At 33.3% G+C, this 21,024-nt stretch overlaps 1 protein-coding gene across 2 annotated transcripts in view; it reads left to right on the top strand.

Moving 5' to 3' along the window:
• LOC140743362 (homeobox protein caupolican) overlaps positions 1 to 21,024 on the top strand; it is a 134,269-nt gene that overhangs the window by 60,552 nt on the left and 52,693 nt on the right. Inside the window, exon 1 of one of the 2 annotated variants that reach the window (XM_073074539.1) lies at positions 1,329 to 1,622. The exons of the other annotated variant lie outside the window; for it this stretch is intronic. Within the exon in view, the coding sequence (XP_072930640.1) occupies positions 1,563 to 1,622 (60 nt within the window). The 5' untranslated portion in view covers positions 1,329 to 1,562. Of the gene's footprint in view, positions 1 to 1,328; positions 1,623 to 21,024 lie in introns of those variants that run through there. 2 annotated transcript variants of the gene reach the window in all.

Here is a 21,024-nt window from a genome sequence, read left to right as displayed (position 1 = left end):
AATTATGTACAAAATACAAACTCAATATTATGTGTAAAATTTGTCATTATAAAAAATATTACCAAGGTAACATTTTTGACAGTAAACACCGTAGAGCATTCCTACAAAATTATTTTACAAATTTGTGCTAAATTTTAAAGTATTTCTTTTTTGGTAGGTAGGTACTTTAGGGTTATTAGATTAAAAAAATTCAGAGAAGTAAAACTTCTCGATAATAAATACCATAGCATAGAGTATTTAGTATTTAGTTACGAATTTTATATCAGGTAGTAAAATTTTAAGGTATTGGTTGTTACATTTTGTACGTTTACAATTTTTGTTGTTTCATTGCTTATATTTTTTTAATACAACACGTCACGTAGGCATAATAATTGTGATATCAATAAAATGTAGGTAAGTAGGTATTTAAATATATATTTTTTTTATTAAATTAAAAAATTAATAAAGTGAATATTCAAATATAACTAAGAGAGACCCTACTTATTTGGTTTTTAAAATATAATACCTAATTACATTATTGGGTACAAGTAGATATTTTATGAATATAATATAATATCTTCTTTAAAGAATTGTAAAGTTAGTAATTCCTCCCCACATTTGTTTAAAAACTGTTATAAGTACTTTTTGGCTACAGTAATCTTTTAAATATAAATATTTTCATCATAGCCGGTATCAAGAGTAATTTTACCTGATGATTTAAAGCTCTACATTTTTATTTAATACGGTTTAAGTCCAAACGTATTTATAATACCATTATGGCAGTAACTACTTTTTTAAATACATTACTCAGCTCTATCTTAACTCTACGTATTAGCCTTCTGCGATGTACTAGAAATAAAAATTAGAACTTGTTGTGTTTATATCTCTACATTTTATCCCTCTTTAGCGCTATAAAGTGGTATCGCATTCATAAACACCTAAATGGATAGACAAGTATAGGTAGAGTCGATAAAGTCGATTCTTAACTCTACGCGGCGGTGTACGTAAATCTGACGAGGTGAAACAACTTGTCCCCGGCCGAGCCATTTTTTGCCACTAGAGATTTGTTTGGCCGTGGTACACCCAGCGAGTGTCTCGCCGAAAACCCATAAACATGATCAACTCGGCCCGACTGCCGCTTTTTTCCTTCGCCCCACTCGGGTGTGGGCGGATCCGTTCGAATGGGCGGGGTTTCTTCGTGGAGGGGATGAAAGCGTCCAATGAGATCTCGAGTTTTCTGTCGGAGTTTCGAGAGGGACAGAAAACTGAGGATATCATTGGCGAGTTTCGGCAGACTCCGCCTATGGGGCGGAGTGAAAATCGCTCAGGCCTTCGGTGGAGGGGCGTCTAGACCGGGCGCGCGCCAGTCGGTGTCGAGAAACGTTCGCGCGAAGGTGTTGGCCGACGGCGAGGATCCCGGCATGCGAGGTGCGCGCGCCCCGGCACCCTGACCCGCAGGGATGGCGCGCCGCGCAGCCGTCGCGCATACAAACAACTGTGATACGTTTACTTAATTTTGCACTAGTACTTAACCCGTCCGGTAATAGACTTCGAGAGACAGTGTGTTGTGTGAAGCCGCCCTTATGATCGTCCCCATGGCAGCGTACGCACAATTCGGCTACACATACCCGCCCGCCTCGCAGGTCAGTCCACGTGTAATAACATATGTATTTACTACAAAATAATCATATGCAGAAAGTATCTACGTTTTGAAATAAAATGTCAACTTTCTACTGAGCCTTACACCTGTGAATTAAATTGCATTAAAACATCAGTTTAAATTTACAAAAAAATGTCAAATACTTTCAAATCATCGTATGAATTCTATTGTATGGGACCTTTGTAATGATCGCCCATTAAAATGAAATAGATTTACCTACTTATTATATGATTATTTAAGTTACTTTCATTTGAAACTCAATTAATATTGAATATTGAATTAAATAACTTGTCAAACTACACCTAAATTTTACTTGTTACCTTTAGATTTTCCTATAAGCATACACATTTTTTGACTCTACAATAGATACTCTACATTGCATTAAATAAGTAAAGTGGGGTTAATACGTAATTTTGTAATGCTTATCTTATAGTGTAAGCCCTTATAGTTATAATATTTTTGAAATTATTTACTCTTTATTCGTTATTAAATGATTTAACTTTTTTTTGATGTTGATATATTTATTAAAAAGTGCCCGTGCGTCTACAAATATTTTACAACTGTTTATTAACAAGATCCGAAAAAATATTTAAGAAATTTGCCAATTATATGTTTAAAATGCAACACACTTTGAGCTACATATTTATTGACTCATTATATAATATTTTTATCGATATCTACGTATTATTTTTCTGCAATCTTTATAGGCTATCTGGTTATCCGTCGCTCAATGCTAAAGTAGGCTAATTTGTAGTAGGTTCGAACCTACATATCTAGAAATATTTAAGCTACACAACACATAATCTATTAAAATATAGTTCAATAATGTATAAAATTATTAATGTTATTTAATGTTCTAATCATAACTTAAGTTTTTACACAAATTTATTATAACAGCTACCTTCGACAAGCGAAAATACTGGTCTGTTTTAATTAAATATTGTTCTTAACACCAATTATTTATAATTAAGTACTTAAGATTCCTTATATTACTGTAAACGTATACAATTTTGTAATATCTATTATAATTAATATTATTTATTCACCTACGAGCACTGTTCTAGTGAACCTTTCAATATTTTAAGTATTTCATTTTTTGTAATATAAGTAATGATAAAATGTTATTATAATATAATGTAAATCTATCTATAGTTATTTTGTTTGGTAGGTATATGGTAAATGTTCCAAATTATTTTTATTATTAATAAAAACTCCGCATTTTTTTCATTACTATTATTCATATTATGAACAGAACACAGGAAAAGATTATATACCTATAAAAATCACAATAATATATTCGTGGGTAAATATCACAACTGCGTTCCTTCTCTTAAGAACTAAGTTAAAACTTACTTTTATAACACTCTTGAAGCGGTGTGACGTAAAAGTCTTTAAAAGCACCAAAATCAAGCCAAAGGCAGATTATCCTTTAAAAGATATCTCTGCATTTGAATATATCTTTGTACGCATATGAGTGATTATCACCGGATGATAGATGATAGGCCTATAATATGTTATCATCTCTCCTTAAATGCCCAAAACACTGTTTCCATACTCTACATTATTCCACACTTGTCACTTATATACAATACAAGAAACAACTAATTAAAAGAGTAGTCATCTAACTTACCTACTGAAATTACCTTGTAAATGTAGTTTTTATTCATGTCCAAACTTATTAATTATAGAAACAAATGAAAATTTATTTATTAGCCTTAACACCATTAATTGCTCAATTTATTTGATAAATACTTAAGTAAAATTATTGGGCGGTTTATTATTATTGATGTTTTTTACATTTTTTACCTATTGTTACATATAAAAACAGATTTGAGGTTTAAAATAAAGGATATAACTATATACCTAATAGTTATTAAAGTATAATAAATAGGTACTTAATATATCAGTATTAAAGATAATTAGGTAAAACAACATACCTACGGTATAAGTATAAAGTTAACATTTAAGAGTTAAAATTTAATCAACACAAAGATATTATATAATTATAGCTATTATAACACTGCTAAAGTCTTACAAGGCATAAGTTAGGAAGGTTGACAGAAACCTCTTAATGGAATTAGTTTTTGTATTCATATTTTAACACATCGACAACATCTGTTCAAATGAATGAAATTGCACATTCAATTTTTAATTTCAAAATAGGTTCTATGCTAATTTTTATTTTAATTACATCTTAATGATATGTGCCTTAAGATCATACGTAGAAACAACTAAACGAAGTGTTTTAAAGGTTCGCCAAGGAGCCTCATTAAGGTCCGAACATATTATTTATTTTTAAGTAAAATTTTAACTATTCTGTAATTGCATGCATTGCATGTATGCAGGGTGATCTTAGGCCCAAAATATATTATTAGTCAAAATATATTAAAAATACTGGAATACCAGGTGAACCCATCATATCATACCAGACACTAAGATATAGTAGGGCAGGGATTTAGAAGCAGACAGTGCAGGGCTATTCTGCGCAAATAGCCTGCAAGCGGCAAATGTTTAAGTTTGCCACTGAAAGTAGTAGAATGAGAATAGAGCCCACCCGATGTTCAGTGGTCACCATCATCTAGACATTTGCACCCGATCTTAAATCCAACGCCTGAGTATTCCGGCAGAACTTTATAGTGATTTACTACCCCGGAGAACTAAATTGGAGTGCCTTATACGGTTACTATATACGGTAGACATCGGCAACCATCTTCATAAAATCACGTACCACCTAGGCCATTGAAGCCGATCATAAACGCTTTGCCATTCCGAAGGACTGAGAAAGTCGCTTCATATGTAAATGAATCAAGAAACATATCGATGCCTTAATTCGCAAATCAGTCAACTCCACTTTTTGTCAAAATATTTTTTTTATTTATTTTGACTTCGTTCAACGCCATTTACCTACTATCAAAATAAATTAAAAAAAAACATTTTGACAAAAAGTGGAGTTGGCTGATTTGCGAATTAAAGTATCGATATCCATTCACCGAAACGGAAGAACTGTTTCATTAGAAATAAGTACCGCACGAATCAAACCATAATGTATTGGTCTATACCCATTACTAAAAATGTTACAGCGGTAGTATATGAACTTGTAACATAATTGTTCTAAAAATATGTGGAGAAGTATTTTACATATTATATTTTCGCAGATAATTAATATGCATTATGTAAAACAATATCTTAATTGAAATGACAATACAATTATGATATTTGTTAGATAATAAATTTAATATTAACAGATTGTTATCGAAATTTAAAATGCACGGGAATAAGTTGCAAGTAGGTATTTTTTGTCAATTGATATCTATTAAAATACATTTTTACGATACGATTTTAATATTATTTATTTTATAAAACGGAGTCACGTTTTTCCATCTTCCATAATAACAGGTATAAGTACCTGTTATTTATAGTAGAATGGCGCTATTTGTATTCTGGAATTCAAAACTTAACTCCAGGATATAAGAAATTTATTTAAGATAATTGATTCCTTCCTACTTAGGTATTTCTTAATCATGACATTTACTATGAATATACATTAAAATTACCAGGTACAGACAAGACGAAGTCGAAAAATGATAATAAAATGTTTGTAACTAATAAATAATATAGCTCAATTTCAAAATAGACTGATTCCACAAAATTTGACGATGAGAACTAATTCTAAGAAAGGCTACAACTTTCCCAAACAAAATAAACACTTATTTCGTTAAAGCCTCCAGACATGCTATATTTAACGATGGTGGGTGTTTTTTGAAAGCTGCCGCGAACAAACACTAATCGCAAAAACTGTAATCACCTGCTAAAAAGCTAGTTAGGATACTAGCCTTAAGGCTCGAAGGTGTTAGGATAAAAAATTCGCCAAGTACGAGTCAAACTCGCACTTGGAGCGTTCCGGACCACCAGATGTTCGTTATATTTTACTTATTGTTATAAAATAACCGCATTAAAATATGTTTTATTGTTCTTATTTGTATTTATTATAATAACAGTTATAGTAACCGCAGTTATAGTAAATGGATTGTAAAAATTTCACCTTTCTTCCTACTACGGTTTAACAGTTAGATCGGAAAATACCGGTATGGAGACCCCCTTTAATATTCATCTTTATTTTATTATTAGTATTTGTTGTTATAGCAGCCACCGTTATGCATCCACTGTAAAAATTTCAAATGTCTAACTATTACGGTTCCAGAGACAGACGGACACGGGCACGGACAGACAGCGAAGTCTTAATAATATGGTTTCGTTTTTACCTATTTGGGTACGGAACGCTAAAAATATTGGCATTCATTTAAAATGCTGAATAGTTATTTAGTTCACTAAATTTGTATTCTATATTAGAGGTATTAATATTAGTGAATATTGTACAAAAATCTTACTGGTTAACGGGGATTTCGGATAAGTACCTTACTTACTTACTTATTAGGATAGAAGTAAAAGTAAAGGTTTGGCAAGTAAGTGCCTGAGACAAACAAAATACCGACCCGCGACTGATTTTTATAACACTTGTTTTTCATATTATTTAAAATAAGAAACATCTCAGAACGTTTTCTTTTCGGTACAGTTTAAAAACACACATGCTTTTGCCTTAACTAAGAAAAAAATATTGATAATATTTTTCATAACTTACCAACTAAGACAAAATACTACTTTATTGGTAGAAGTGTTACCATACATACTTACATAATAGAATATAATGATAAAATTACAAAGCAAAAACAGTAAGGTAGATACTCACTATTCATTTTATATATCAACATCTTTATCAATCTACATTTATTTATTATAATTAATCAAGATAGCGGTATGTAGTCTTCTGATTCTTAATTAGTAACGTTGTTTTTGTCACTACATAATAATTACAAAAAAATAAAGATTTTAATATACTGTACTATAGGTACATGTAATAGTGAGTGTATCTACCACATCATATTAAACATTTTAACGTAATATAATATGCCATTGCCTAAAAGTCCTGGGTTCAAACACCAGACAAGCATATCAGATTTTTAGAAATCATGCTCGTGTTAGCAATAACTAATTAATTACTTGCTTAAACGGGGTAAAATATTAGCAAACTTATAAAAACCCCCTTTTTTTCTTTACGACGGGGAACCGTTCAAAAGGTACCGACGACGAATAATAAATACATAAGATTGGAGTAGCAAATGAACTTGCATTCCATTGGATTATAAATACAGAGTTACGGAACATTTTCTATGGATCACAGATTTGTTGTCACTCTTAAGGGCTATGATGGTTACCTCATGTAAATCAGCTGGCATCTACATCCTTTGACCGAAACGCAGACTCGTCAGACTGAAAATAGCGGTAGCTACTCACCCGGTAGCTCCATACTGACTCTACCGACTTTCTTATCCATCATAGGTACAATAAAAAAGTAATATTGCATCTATTACTTAATATTTATAATGACGGCTTGGTGGAAAACTGTACTATTGTTATGACGTCATAGTAAGGGGAGAGCGGTTCAACTGATAAGACAAGTGGTCATTGTCGCATATATGCGTAACGTTCATAATATTTATGTCCTAACAAATATATATTTTTAAATGTAAGTTACTGTTAAATATACGCCTAGGCTACGGTTAGTCTTAGCTTAGATATATCTAGAAGCTAAACTTATTATATGGCCAGCAGATCTCCCTAAGAATTGTGCCTCGCGCGTCCAATAAAAATCTACTTACATTTATTAACAGACACATAGACAGCCTTCCACTATATTATCGTAACAACCCATTATTACTAGGTAGTAAAGTAGTACGAAACCTGGATAAGTAGGTATTTAGAATGGTCAATTGGTAGTATTACGAACGAACAAAATAATTTATTTATACAACAAAAAGTACTCTAATAAATGCCCAGTTAACTGTCAATTAAGTGTTTTTTGTAGTCGCCGACATAATTAGCTTTACATTATCTGGTGCCGATGTATGTATTACATATTGTTTTATCTCACGACGGCGCGACTTTAATCAATTTACTCCTTACGTCCTTTCATATAAAGGCTGACCGAAAGTATGAAACCGTAATAAAACTATAATAAAGTTAATGTGTCCAGAATATAAATTATGGTCTTTTTGTCATTATCTCTTGACATTTGAATCACCTGTCCCTGGGACGCCGAAGGACTCTTATCGCGCCGTATAAACAATTTTTCGCATAAAAACATTTCATGTTTGAAAACTTCTAAGTTTATTTATTTCAAGCCGTAACAGTGACGAATTTATACACTGAGGGTTATAGGACAAAATATTGAAAATGACACCACGTAGTAACCATTTATTAATCGACCAAACACACTTTCAAACTTTGAACTTGGAATCCTTTATATGTCTATACAAAGTCTGTCTAGATGTTTCTATACAAGATCCTATATCTGTTCTTAAAGTTCAATTAAAATCGATTCATCCTATCCCAAGGTTAATCTCACAAAAAACCAACATAAAAATCTTTTCACACTATATTTTTTGTCACGAGCATTATTTTCAATTAAGAGCAATAAAACCCATCAATGGGAATATGAAACAATTTTTGCAAGTGCATCGATGGATTTAAAGTTAATCCCAATAAAACCACTTTATCCGTTTGTCGCCTGGCTGGGTGATGGATCACCTAAAAATATTGTCTGTTTGAATTCACAGGCTGGCTTCCGTTGGAGGGTTAAAACCGATTATGATAGTTTGGCATTTTTACAAAAATAACTGTTTTTGTATTTATTTACGTATTTGCCCATACATTTCCAATCAGCGTCCTTAGCGGACTAAAAACGTAAAAACTCATACGAAGGGTACAGTTCATCGAAGTCTTTAACTACCTTAACTTTTATACTTAATACTTAAAATGAAATTGGTGAAACACTAATAAGGATTTCTATACCTATACCTATTTATATACCTATAATATTTACATATTATAGGTATTTTAATGACCTTTGTACAAGTTTCATCAAAATGTAAATATATGACTATTTCTATGTTTAGTCCTATTTAAATTAATTACCTTTGACGAACGACTGAAGAGATTGACGAGTTGCCAAAAGTCAGTCTAAAAATATTTTGATATGTTCAAAATTTAAATATCAAAATTCATTTTTTTAGAATATTATGTGCATGTCGTGTTAGATTGAATGGTCCTAAATTCTTCGTTTTTTGAAATATTATATACGAGTATACGTTGTACAATAGAATTGTTCTAAATTACAATTACATTACTCTAAGCCTAAACATAATTAAGCAGTGTTCTATTGGAACTTTTGTGGCTACTTATAATAATAAAATTCGTAACAACGTAAGTACGGCTGCATACAATACTTAATTCATATTAACGATCCAATAGTAATTAAACTTAAGATTAAAGATCGTTTTTGTTAACCAAACCCGCCATGTTTCTCGGAGTCAACTGCATAAAAGCTTTAAAATTTTACGATATGTGTTTAAGTCCTAATTATTCAAGAAATTCACATACCACGAAAACTCGAATGATAATCGCTTTTGTAAGATACTATAAAATTAAACAACAACATTGAATCCAAGTGATCGCAAGGACGCAATAATGTATAATGGGCTTAATACTTTATTTAATCACATAGTAATTTTAAAGTCTGTATATAGTTTGCCATTACCACATAAATGTCGACGAGTAAGTAGTTTGACAAACCTGTCACGCTTATCTGAAAATTCTTTAAACTACGTTTATTGGCATTAATATTGACCAATCAGGTGATTTAAGTAGATTGTTTGCATCGTTTGCCTACTTAATTGTTCATTTAAACTCGAAGTCGTTGTAAACAATTGTTCGGAATCGAGACACATGGTAGGGGATTATCTGCCTATTTAAAACAACTCAGTTTTTTGTAGAGGCAAATTTTATTATTAAACTTGTGTATTTAATTTAGGTAATCGCTGTATGTGTTATTGTTTTTATTGAGTATGTCTGTGAATAAAGATCATGTTTTGTGTTGTTAAAATTCATCACATCTATTTGTAGAGTAAACGGTCCTTGCTATTCGATGGATGGGTGGGTAGGAATGCCAGCTGACTTACGAGTACATATGAGGCGACCATTTTAGTTCTCAGGAGTGATAAAGGCATCTGTAAACGAACCCTTGATCAATATGGAGTTGTTAGGTACCGATGACGATGTGCGGTAGTGACCATCAGGTCGATTATATGCTACATTTCTCAAAAATACCCCATTTCTCAATTTTAACACACCTCTCAAACTAGGTTACAGTAGCTTTACTTTTAAAAATCAAACATAGTCACGAGGCGTTATAAATACGAATATTTAAATATAGAGATTTTTTATGTAGGTACAAGAAACTCGAAACTTCACTATTTTATCTTTTACTACAAATCTTTGACTACATATTAAAGTTTATTAAAAAAAGAAATATATTAATATAACGTAGGTACCTAGACTTCTACACAATAATATATGTAAATGCATTTAATTATAAATATTACACGTAATTATGTATTTTCTACTTAAATTTAACCGGTTTTGTTTATCAGATATCGTCCAGTCAATGAGAACCATAATAGTGGGTAGGAAAACAATAACGTTTAGTAAATCGTTTAGGTACAAATGTGCGCGATTCCGCAACAATTTTACGTCTAATTGAACGCACTCAATTGAGCATTCAGCTCTGCAAGCAGTTAATAGTTAATAGCATTCTGATATGGTTCTCTAGGTAGAAGTTATGCAAACAGAAACTGCGTTTAACAACCAAGCATTTACTGGTCTTAGTTATATATAACATAGCTGGAAAAAGAACTGTAGTATGCAAAAATCTGTAGTATAGTCATTTAAATTCTTCTAGAATAATTGAACAGTCAGTTATAATTAGCGTTACGTATTTTACATTATATTATTAAAATAGTTTTGCTTATTTTTTTTTTAAATATAGGAGTAGCAGACGAGCATGCAGAACACCTGATGGTAAGTTGTTCCTGCATCTGTAATCAACCCCAGATAGGATTAGATATTCCTACCTGAGGTCGGAGGACTAAGCTGGAACGTCTCGGAAAAGTATGTCTCCGTTACCACACCCTTCAAACCAGAACACAGCAGCGTTTAACACTGCTGTTATGAGGCAGAAATAGGTATGGCAAATTAAAATGTAATACCGTTAATTCAAAATTGACTCATATAGAATTCTTTTTGAACATTTGGAGTTGTATATTATTATGACAATAATTCTCAATAATAACAACAAGTAAGTATTGTCTACCGTATTATGTGTTCCACTTGATGATGAAAGCTACAAAACCGCGGAGATAATCTCGTTCCACTAGCTCTAACAACCAAGTAGATCGGGACCGACGTGCACGCCGAACAATTGTACGTCATCAGTGATATTCCAATCACGACAACGACAGTCCCGACGTGAAGGCACTGCAGTTTCTCGATCGCTTGATGTTGATCATTGCGGTCCATCTGGCAATTGACGTCACTAGCAATTTGCATTTATATTAGTAATGTATGTCGAACAAAATCAAGTCTGCTGATTGCAAGATTGATAATACAAATCATTATCAAAGACATACAAAAAAGTCGGTACGAAAATAAAATTAAGGGTTTTCTTTTTTGAGTGATCACTGGGAAAGCATGGAGAATCTACAATCAACCTCAAGAGGGGTCAGGAACTGACCGAGGAACTTGTAGGTACTCCTACCTAGGTACCCTAAGGACTTGGACGCTTTGTCCCCTAGTGTTAGCATACACTCTTCAAATGACACGTGACACCGCAAACGTTAGTTAGAGTAGCGGTAATGGTCCAGGTTTAGACCCTTGAATATGAGGCTTTAGGACAGTCGATAACGTAGACCAAGGGCGAATAGACCTTACACGTCTCGGAGATTCTTATAGTAAACCGTTAGATAGGTATGTGAGTTTTGTTGTATAACTCAGAATGATTTAAGGGTATAACAATGCAAGCGGTATTCCAAATTTCTTCTTTTTCTCATAATCTGCATGGGAAAGATTTCAGGAAAATTTTAATAAAATGCAGAAATATATGAGCGGGTGTAACTTAATATCATTGTTTGATGTTCATTTACTGACTTTATGAATCAAGTAATTGGCCAAGTAGGAGTCGAATTCGCACACGGAGGGTTCCGTACCACCAACAATTTCATTATTTTTTATTTTTAGTATTTGTTATTATTATTTTTATTGTTATATAACACATTGTAAAAATTTGAACTGTTTCCTTTTTACGGTTCAACAGATAAAGCGAAAAACGTCGAGATATCGGTTTTTTGTGTGGCGACCCCCATTTATTTTCAACTTTTTAAAATTTTTAGTATTTGCTGCTATAGCGGCCTCATGTATACATAATCTGTAAAAAATCAAGGGTTCCGTTTTTACCCTTTGGGTACGGAACCCTAAAAATGATATCATAGAGCTCATGTGTAACTATTTCACATTTAAGCAGTACATTTTTTACACTTCTGACCAATGAGCAGTGAGCAGTGATGTGAGAGGGCAGTGAGGGTTTTTACAATATACTCGGAACACCCTATGATCTGATCTGCAAAAACCATGTAAATAGCTGAATTATTACTTAATCAATGATCCATTTCATTCTGCAATAAATTTATAGAGACGTCTATGACAGATCAATTGTAATTTATACAATTGTGGCCGTGTAATTGATGCGTGCGTGCTCATGTTAAGAATGTACTTAACTTTAGCATAATGCCTATTAATTTTGTCATAAATTGTCAATATGCCCATTAGAAAATTCATAATTAATTTAATTCATAACTGCTTCCGGTGACCAAAAAGCTGGCGGCTATTTTGCACAAAGATTAAGTCTTGCCGTGCAGCAAGGAAACGCCGCCAGCGTTTTGGGAACCATGCCTCACACGGAAATTTTAGAAGGCTTATTTTATTTATAATTTTCTTGTATATTTTGTAAATAAGTCCTTTTTTAGTTTATAGTTTAAAGTTTATTTTATTACTTAAAATTTCCTATATTTAGTAATTATAATTGTAAATAACATAGAAGTAACATGATATAATTAATTATAATTATCTACATCTGCTTTCTAATCATAAATATTTTTTACATTATCAATACGGCATACGGTTATGTCGCGCCATTTTCAAAGTTCGTAATTATGGCAAACTTTGTTCAATATTATTTTATCTATATAGTTATTAAAGATTAGTTTCTGTTTTAAATACTAATTATTTAATAAAAAATATACATTACATAGGTATAACTTGCGGCTAGCGACCATATTTTTATAGAAAATAAACTGCACGTAGGAATCACGAGGTTGGATCTAATATATTAATAAATATGAATTTCCAGTATGAATTTTCTGCAATAAAATTTAATAAATAAATTGCATTACAGAAATACTGAAGCCTTTAACAGAAGTACAAATATAGGTTAATCAATTGGTCAAAACGATAACCTGCAATTTCGCGTATTTAATGGTAATGCATGATCATTATGCTAAGTTTACATTTATTGGGAACATGTCCAACCTCGGGTTCAACCGATTACATATTTGTTCACAAGTAATATTTTATTAAAAATATGATACATATGTCTACATACCGCATCCTGGAAATAACGAGATAGAAATATATATTACGATATCGATTGATGTGTGGGTGAAGCGTTGTATAACAGTAAATAAGTAAAAAAAATGGAAAATCAGAACTTATAGGTATAACTTACGCTAATGGCTTCATCTGCGTAGACTTTAATTTTTATGATAAAGTAATAAACAGTTTTTGATTTTTCCAAGCGTTGATATATAAATTCCTTTAAATCCTGTCAAAACACAACATAGGTACTTGTAATAAACTTAATTTCATATTACAATTATGTCACATCTTTACAATTTCAATCCAATATTAATGGGTATGACCAAATGCAACAAACAAACGTACGGCACCACAATGACCATTTACATACGGCGACGTCACGCCCCACTGCGGTCGAATCATTACCATTATTCGGCGGAATATTGCGCGAACGTAAAGTGGGTCCATTTATCTGAAAATCCGGTGGGAGGTCACGGCGAGTCCACAATAAAAGCCGGGTCCGGTAGCACAGTTTAATTGAGTCCTCCGACCTCATAATTCGAGCGTGGACCCACCGGCTAAATGTTATTTATAAGCCAAACTCCGCACCACCGCTGTATACATTTTAACCTACTTCGCGAGGGACGGTTTTCAGGTGTTTCGCTGTTCTTTTACATGAAAACACAGTACAGAACTTGGAAATATTTTTGAGTTAAAATTTCGCAGCTTATTTTTCTTTAGGCTGAAACTTTTCTTACTACTCCGTTAGCTAGTCTTTACAACTCTTCAGTTTTAATAATTCATCTCCATATCCATCCTTTAAAATCCTTTTTAAGTACCTACACGGAGTTTGTAGCAGTGTACTGAATAGTCTGTTCTTACCTGAATGGCGATCAATAACTTTGCAACATATCCTAGAGCAGTTGTACCTTCTTACTTTTCTCGACTGATACCATATGGAAGCGTGTCAAATTTGCTACCAGTACCTTAGTATGAGATTTTACGTTTTTACAAAAATGTCTGTTTTGGGATTTGTTTACGTATTTGCTCATATATTTCAAGTCAGCGGATTGTATCAGAACTGATTGGAATAGAATGGGAAATACGTAAAAACTCATAAGGGTACAGGCTCAAATAAATTCGAATACTAATCTGATTTCAGCGAATCATACGTCGCTATTCTAGAGAGATAGTCGCCAGCATGATCTCTGTTACTATTAGAAAGAAAAAGGCGTGGCGCTATAGATGCGCCAATCAAATCAGAGAGACTTTACAACTATCGCCTCTTACTGAACTGCGTACATAAAATTTGAATGCTTATAATTTCCAAATATTTGATTGATCGATGTGGTACCGAAAGTTATTAATAATAAAAGTAATAAAAGTCATGTAAGCACATATATATTTATTTATTTGTTTATTGTGCAATACATGAACTACATATATGAATATATCAAAAGCCGTCGTTGACTAATTGCAGCTAGTATTCCTGAGGAAAAGTTTGATGTTAATTTGGCATCGTTACAATCTCAATACCGCCTCAACCATAATGTTTTGTCATGAATATGTCTAATCAGACATTGACAATCTCGTACCCAAATGTAAGGTCGCAGGGAGTGCAACACTGTATCCTTGATCCCAAAATCGTTTAGATTTTGAGGGTAAAATTTAAAAAATACTGCACTCGCATAAAATAAAAGGCAAACGCTTAATCCGTATTACCTCCACCTCGTTTGGTCACCCGAGTTTGGTCGCGCTTCACCGACCCTCGTTTCCTTCATTGTTTCTCTCCGTGCTAGGAGCTAGTACAGTAATTAATTTGCAGCGATTACGGCTATTGCTTTTACGCTTGTTATTAAACTTGTCGATAATTTAAGATGGAACATGAATCTCAAATTGCAACGTCGCGCCCGATTGCGTTTTCGCGCACGCTTAAATTGTGTTCGTCGCGATCGATTACTCGACGCCTTTTCATTTAATTTGTTCGCGATGTACGGAACGCATGAGGAACAATCGCGGTTTCATTTTTGTGTGAGTCGATTTTTTTATAGATTTGTAAATTCAAAAGCTCTATTTAAGATATATAGATCTCCGCAATCGGTGAATTTACTCGGTCGATCAGGTGAGCAATTAAACGAAATAGCGACTAACTTTTTTCTATTTTATGGGTCGGCTTTAGCTAGCACATTAACATACTTTTACGCTCGGCTGAATGTGAACGTTGCAGAATTAATATTGAATGGCTATTGAGTATGTGGCGAGTCAGTCGACGGAATCTGAACAGCCGTAAATGACGTACTCGTATCAATAATACTCGTACCAACTGGGAATTCGGCCATCGCTATTATCGCTCAACAGAACTGACGATAATTGAATCGATTTACTAAAATAAACATAATTGTTTTGGGTAGGATTTATATTCATCGCTTGGAGCTTTGCGGTCCTCATGCCCGTAATGCCCTAGAGTTGGATAGACAGCTTACACACACATTGGGAAGTTTTCCCCCGTTGTATCCAATTCTGAGCTGATAAATTATTAACGAATGAAACATACATTTTGTACAGTCGGATTCAAAAGTGGTGGCATTTTTTTATTCCGTAAAGTAGGTTATTTTTAATTTATATCGTATGATTTTATACTCACAAAATATTAAATTATCCGACTTATCATATACTTTCTTTTTAAAACAACATTAATACGTTAGGTACGTACCCTTTATATAGATTTATTTACTTTCAACATTTAAGTGACGATGTGGTAACAATTTACGGACAAATGTAGATTTCTATTCGGGGTCTGGATTTTCCGTTCTGAATTTTGTATGTTCAATGTTCATGGTACCTACTATACAGGATCTAGGAACTGGCTAGAGTGCTGAGACGGTTAAATTATTGCGTGTTAGTATCATAAGTATTCTACCTATAATATGTAGTTTGTAAATATGTTATCGGGGGTGTCGCAAGCTTCACGAGTTCCCGGTGTCGTGACGACGACATGTCACGCACTTTTATATTACTTTCTTGCGACTATGACCTTTTGATATAACTGTTTAATCAACGGTTCCGTTGTTTTTATTTCATTTCTGCAGGCAATAACAAAATCAACAAATATTTCCCTAACTATTATAACTTTATCAGTAAGGTTTGAGTGGTTTTCTGTGTGACTTAACACAGATGTTAACGTTCCAAATGATTCTGTGTGATTTTAGTTTGAAAAATACTAATAGCATTGGATTAGTAGCATTGACATTATTTGAGCGTGATCTGTCACAAAGTAGAATTTAAATGTCGTGTCACTCACGCTCGGTGTCGTGAGTGTCGTGTTGACGACGCGACACACACTTTGACCCTGTAGGTGCAACACCTTTCTATGGCTATGACCTTTACGAACAAACAGTGCGTTATACATTAAACGCATCAGCGTTTAATGTCTGTTCATGTACTTACTTTAATTAGTAGATAATAAAATTAACAAATAACACACCTTACGATTATTTACAAGGTGGTAGAACCCGTTGTGATTCCCGGGCGGCACCACCGCCACACCTACTTCTGCCTGTGTTGTTGTTTGAAGGGTTTGGTAAGGGAGACATACTTCTCCGAGTCGTTCCAGCTTAGTCCTCAGGGGAAGCGGCGCATCTGTGGCCGACTTCAGGTAGGAATATCTAATCCTTACCTCCTGACTTACCATCAGGTAGACTGCATGCTCATCTGCTACTCCTATATTATAAAAAAAAAACTTCAGTTTGTAATAACATTAACAGCTAACACACACTGCGATTAGTATCTCAAATTTTATGAAAAATGCTATTCATGTTACATTAGCGCCATCTGTACAACAATGTCGAATGGTAATTTCGTGTCGCAGCGCCTCGCGTTATCGGTATCGTGAGTGTCGTGCCGACGACGCGTCACGCACTTTGATCCTTGTAGGTAAAACACCTTTCTATATCTATGACCTTTATATATAACCGTTGCTTATCTCCATAATTATAAACCTTTAGATTATGTACCAGAAAATCTATCAATAATTGTTTTTTTATAAACAGTCACCGGCCCAAATTTTCTGAAGTCATACTTCTTTTGGCGTTTCAGAAAATGATAAAAATAAAAATCCAAGTATTAGTCATTACATGGATAAACTAATTTATAACAACACCTTAACAAATTATTTAAATATATTGTGTTAACTACCGTCGTTGTGACAAACAACGACATCTAGTGATAAATTCATAGACTTTTGGGAACAGCGCAATCTAGTAATGTTGGTATGTGATCAAGAATAAAAACTAACAATTTATTGTTCTTTGTTTCGATATAATAATATTTTTAAAGTAGTGTAATATATTTTATAGTAGTATAATTTTTATAATGCGTACATCCGTACACACATTTTTTATGTCCAATAAACAGGAAATGACCATACAGCCCATCGATCATGATAAGATTAAGTTGACACTAGTTAATGAACAGTCTATCGTTATTATAATACATATCCCAATTAAGATTACAGCTTCACGTGTAGACGATCTAGGTGCGTACTATTAAGAAGATTAAATCACCTCATATTGACGTGTATAAGAGGCGCATTTCATAGTTTCTAGCCTTTTTCACCTTCGTTTCTTTTAGCCCCAAGCAAAATACACTTAGACTATTGATGTTATAAGACACATCGTCTTTTTTATAAACTGATGGTCTTATGGTATGGTTGGCTTTCCTTTCTGGAAGCAAGTGTTACTTTCGATGTTCCATGAAATATTAATCTCTGAAACGTTTTGTGTAGTAGACATAAGCAAGTAGGCTAGTGCGTTCAGTTGGAAAAGGTGAAATTTATCCAACGCACAGTCGTGCGTCTAGAACAGTACCCGTAGTATGAGTTTTTACGTTTTTACAAATATAACTGTCTTGGTATTTGTTTACGTATTTGCCTTTACATTTCCAATCAGCGCCACTAACGGATTGTATCAGATTTGATTGAAAATGTAGGGGAAATACGTAAAAAAAAAACAAAAACAGTCATTTGTATAAAAACGTGAAAACTAAGGGAATATACTAAGGGAACAGAAGTGCATATTGTTTTACAAACGTGCATACTGTATACCTACGGTCAACTTAGACTTCCTACCTGAAATGTTTTGTACATTTTAATTAAAGTAATTATAAAAAACATCAAGATCTGTCGGCAAAACTATTTTTACTTTCAACTAAATTATTCTACCTAACACTTACGACACCTGATTCAACTTTTCAATTTTGTCAGTCAAATGCCAAATCAGATACAGACTTGATGAATTTATTTATGCAAGAAATCTTTAATATCTCTCTCTATCGTTAAAGAAAGCAAAAAGCAAACAATATTACAGGTAAGCTGTCAGAACGTGCTTATATTTTAAAAGGCGCATTACAAGTACAATGTAGAAATATTACTTATACGACGCCGAGCCAGCGCAAGAGTAAATAGTCATATTCAGTCCAGCGTAAAGTACATTCGACGACAGTATGTGAAAATGTGTTTGCATTTGAACCTCGCTCTTTAGTGAATATTACCTTTCAGGTCTGTTTCGTGGTATCCATTCTCCAACGGACTTAAGTTTCGATTTTATTTGAATACTAAAGAACTTTTGTGCGCGACTGGACTGCAATGATTTGTCAGATACATTTCTGACTTTTCATTGTTAGGACGCAGGTTATTTCTGATTATGTAAACAAGACGCTTCTCTCTTTGTTTCCATTAAATGTGTAAACAAAATTATCAGTACGATTTTTAATATATTAATTTACCTGCCAATTGAACACTGCCTTCGTAATACACGCAAACCCTTCATCTGTCAATAGAGGCGTACATTACAGAATAAACAAATGACTACGTCAAGTTTAAATACTCTTAACACATCATTACGCTGTTGCTACAAAGGGTACTTACTGACAGTACATGTGCTTGTATTTATTGTAATTTGCTAATCTTCATACCATTAGCGACACTTCAAGCTTTAAATTGTTAGGGTAATTGCTTTTTTGCTTGCTGTATCAAATAATACTCTGAAAGAAAGAAATTAAGAGCGATCAATATTGTAGAGATCTGTTTACATTATGACCCGAAATTATCTCATAAAAATGACCTATTAAGTGTGATAATAAGACGTCATACAAGAAAAGGATGCAAGGTATGTTTCTATTGGGACGCAGCTATATTTCTTCGAGGCGAAGATTTATGTCTGATACGCAGTACAGAGGCGTCAATTGAGTGCTTGCGATCATCTGATTCTTTTGTGTGGCCAGATGACAGATATGCTTGTCTTCTATTATTACGATATTTCACTTTTGTGCTTTGATTGTCACTGTATGTTTACACAAAAGATAATAATATTTATATGTACATCAATTTCTTTGTTCTTTAACTATCCACATATAATAATTTAGTATGATTTTAAATGACTCCATGAATTATGTTTTAATTTATGCAAGATCATTTCAAACAACTTCCATTTTTTTAAATTAAAATTAAAAAAAAAGGTGTCATGATTCAGAACATTTTGATTTCGATAATTAAATTTCCAATTTCTTATAAAGATTATTATCCTAAGCTACTGTCTTGTACATGACGGCATAAACAATATGTGTAAATTTATCCCCTCTCTGAAGAAAAATCGCAGGTTCCGTTGCAGTATCCATAACATCCATTTCCCATAACGGCGCTTACAACGTTTCCACTCCGATCCTTTGGAGCCGTGTAATTTTCTTGCGAATAGTGATTGTTAAAAATGCGTTATTTGGTGGGCGGTGGTTCACTCAATTGAGCACGCATGTACCTACCCGTTCAAATTAAAATACGACTCCTGTACGTCAAGCTTAAAAAGAAAACAAGAGTGGCGTTTACAGACCAATCATTATAATGACTGGTTATCGATTTGTTGTGGCGTGCCTCTAAAGGACCAGAATTTAGAGCGTCTGATTGCGCGTCCAGCCGCCGGCTATTCCGTACCTAATCTATGTTCGGGCCTACCGTCACGATATCGCCGACTTATCTCCGTCGCTCGCTCTTATAATTTTGTAAAATTCATATAATAACATCTGATAACAATCTAATTATTATAATGTCCTCTTTAACATATCCCGTTGACCGAGGCGAAATTGGAACGGTGGATCCGGAGATGGGATAATGCCTCCACTAATGTAATGGAAATTATGAGATCATCTTTATACCTTTTAACTGTGTTTTTAAAATAAACACATTACTTCATCTCGAGTCCGGTTTATGAGGTGCATTCCGGGTGGAAAGGCATCATATTCTAACGCAAAGCAGCTAGTCCATGTTCTTCAATTAAATTAATTAGAAACGACTGTAATACGCTCTTAAAATGTTCCTTCAATGGTCTTGTAATTGAATTCCTGCGTACGTCTAAGAGTACGTACTAATTTAATGCCTTTATGTCATGCCGCTAGTCCTTTATTATCAACTAAAACTTCGTTAATGTTTGTTGAGAGAATAATTTCTTTTCGTGTCTATTATTCTTGCATGCTCTTTATCTCTTTATAGAATGGTATCAAAACTATTACATCATTCTCTTGCTTGGACAAAAGTGACCGTTTACAATATATTTAAGTAAATGATAATATAGTGCAAAATCTGATATTATCTATATTTTATACTTACAAAACAGCTAAATCATTCTATAAAAGGGCCAAAGTTTATTAATTCCACTTTACCATATAAACGTGCATAGTAAAAAGAATAGAAGAGACAGAATTAAACTCGAATAGCGCAAACACGATTGCCGTCCACTGTATCTATAGAAGGTAAAAAA

This window comes from Epargyreus clarus, unplaced genomic scaffold, assembly GCF_041222505.1.
Source record: "Epargyreus clarus isolate Ecla_fem2 unplaced genomic scaffold, WU_Ecla_fem_2.2 ptg000007l, whole genome shotgun sequence".
Lineage (NCBI taxonomy): Eukaryota > Metazoa > Arthropoda > Insecta > Lepidoptera > Hesperiidae > Epargyreus > Epargyreus clarus.
Note: the sequence above shows the minus strand (reverse complement) of the source record. Positions and strands in the feature narration are given on the sequence as shown.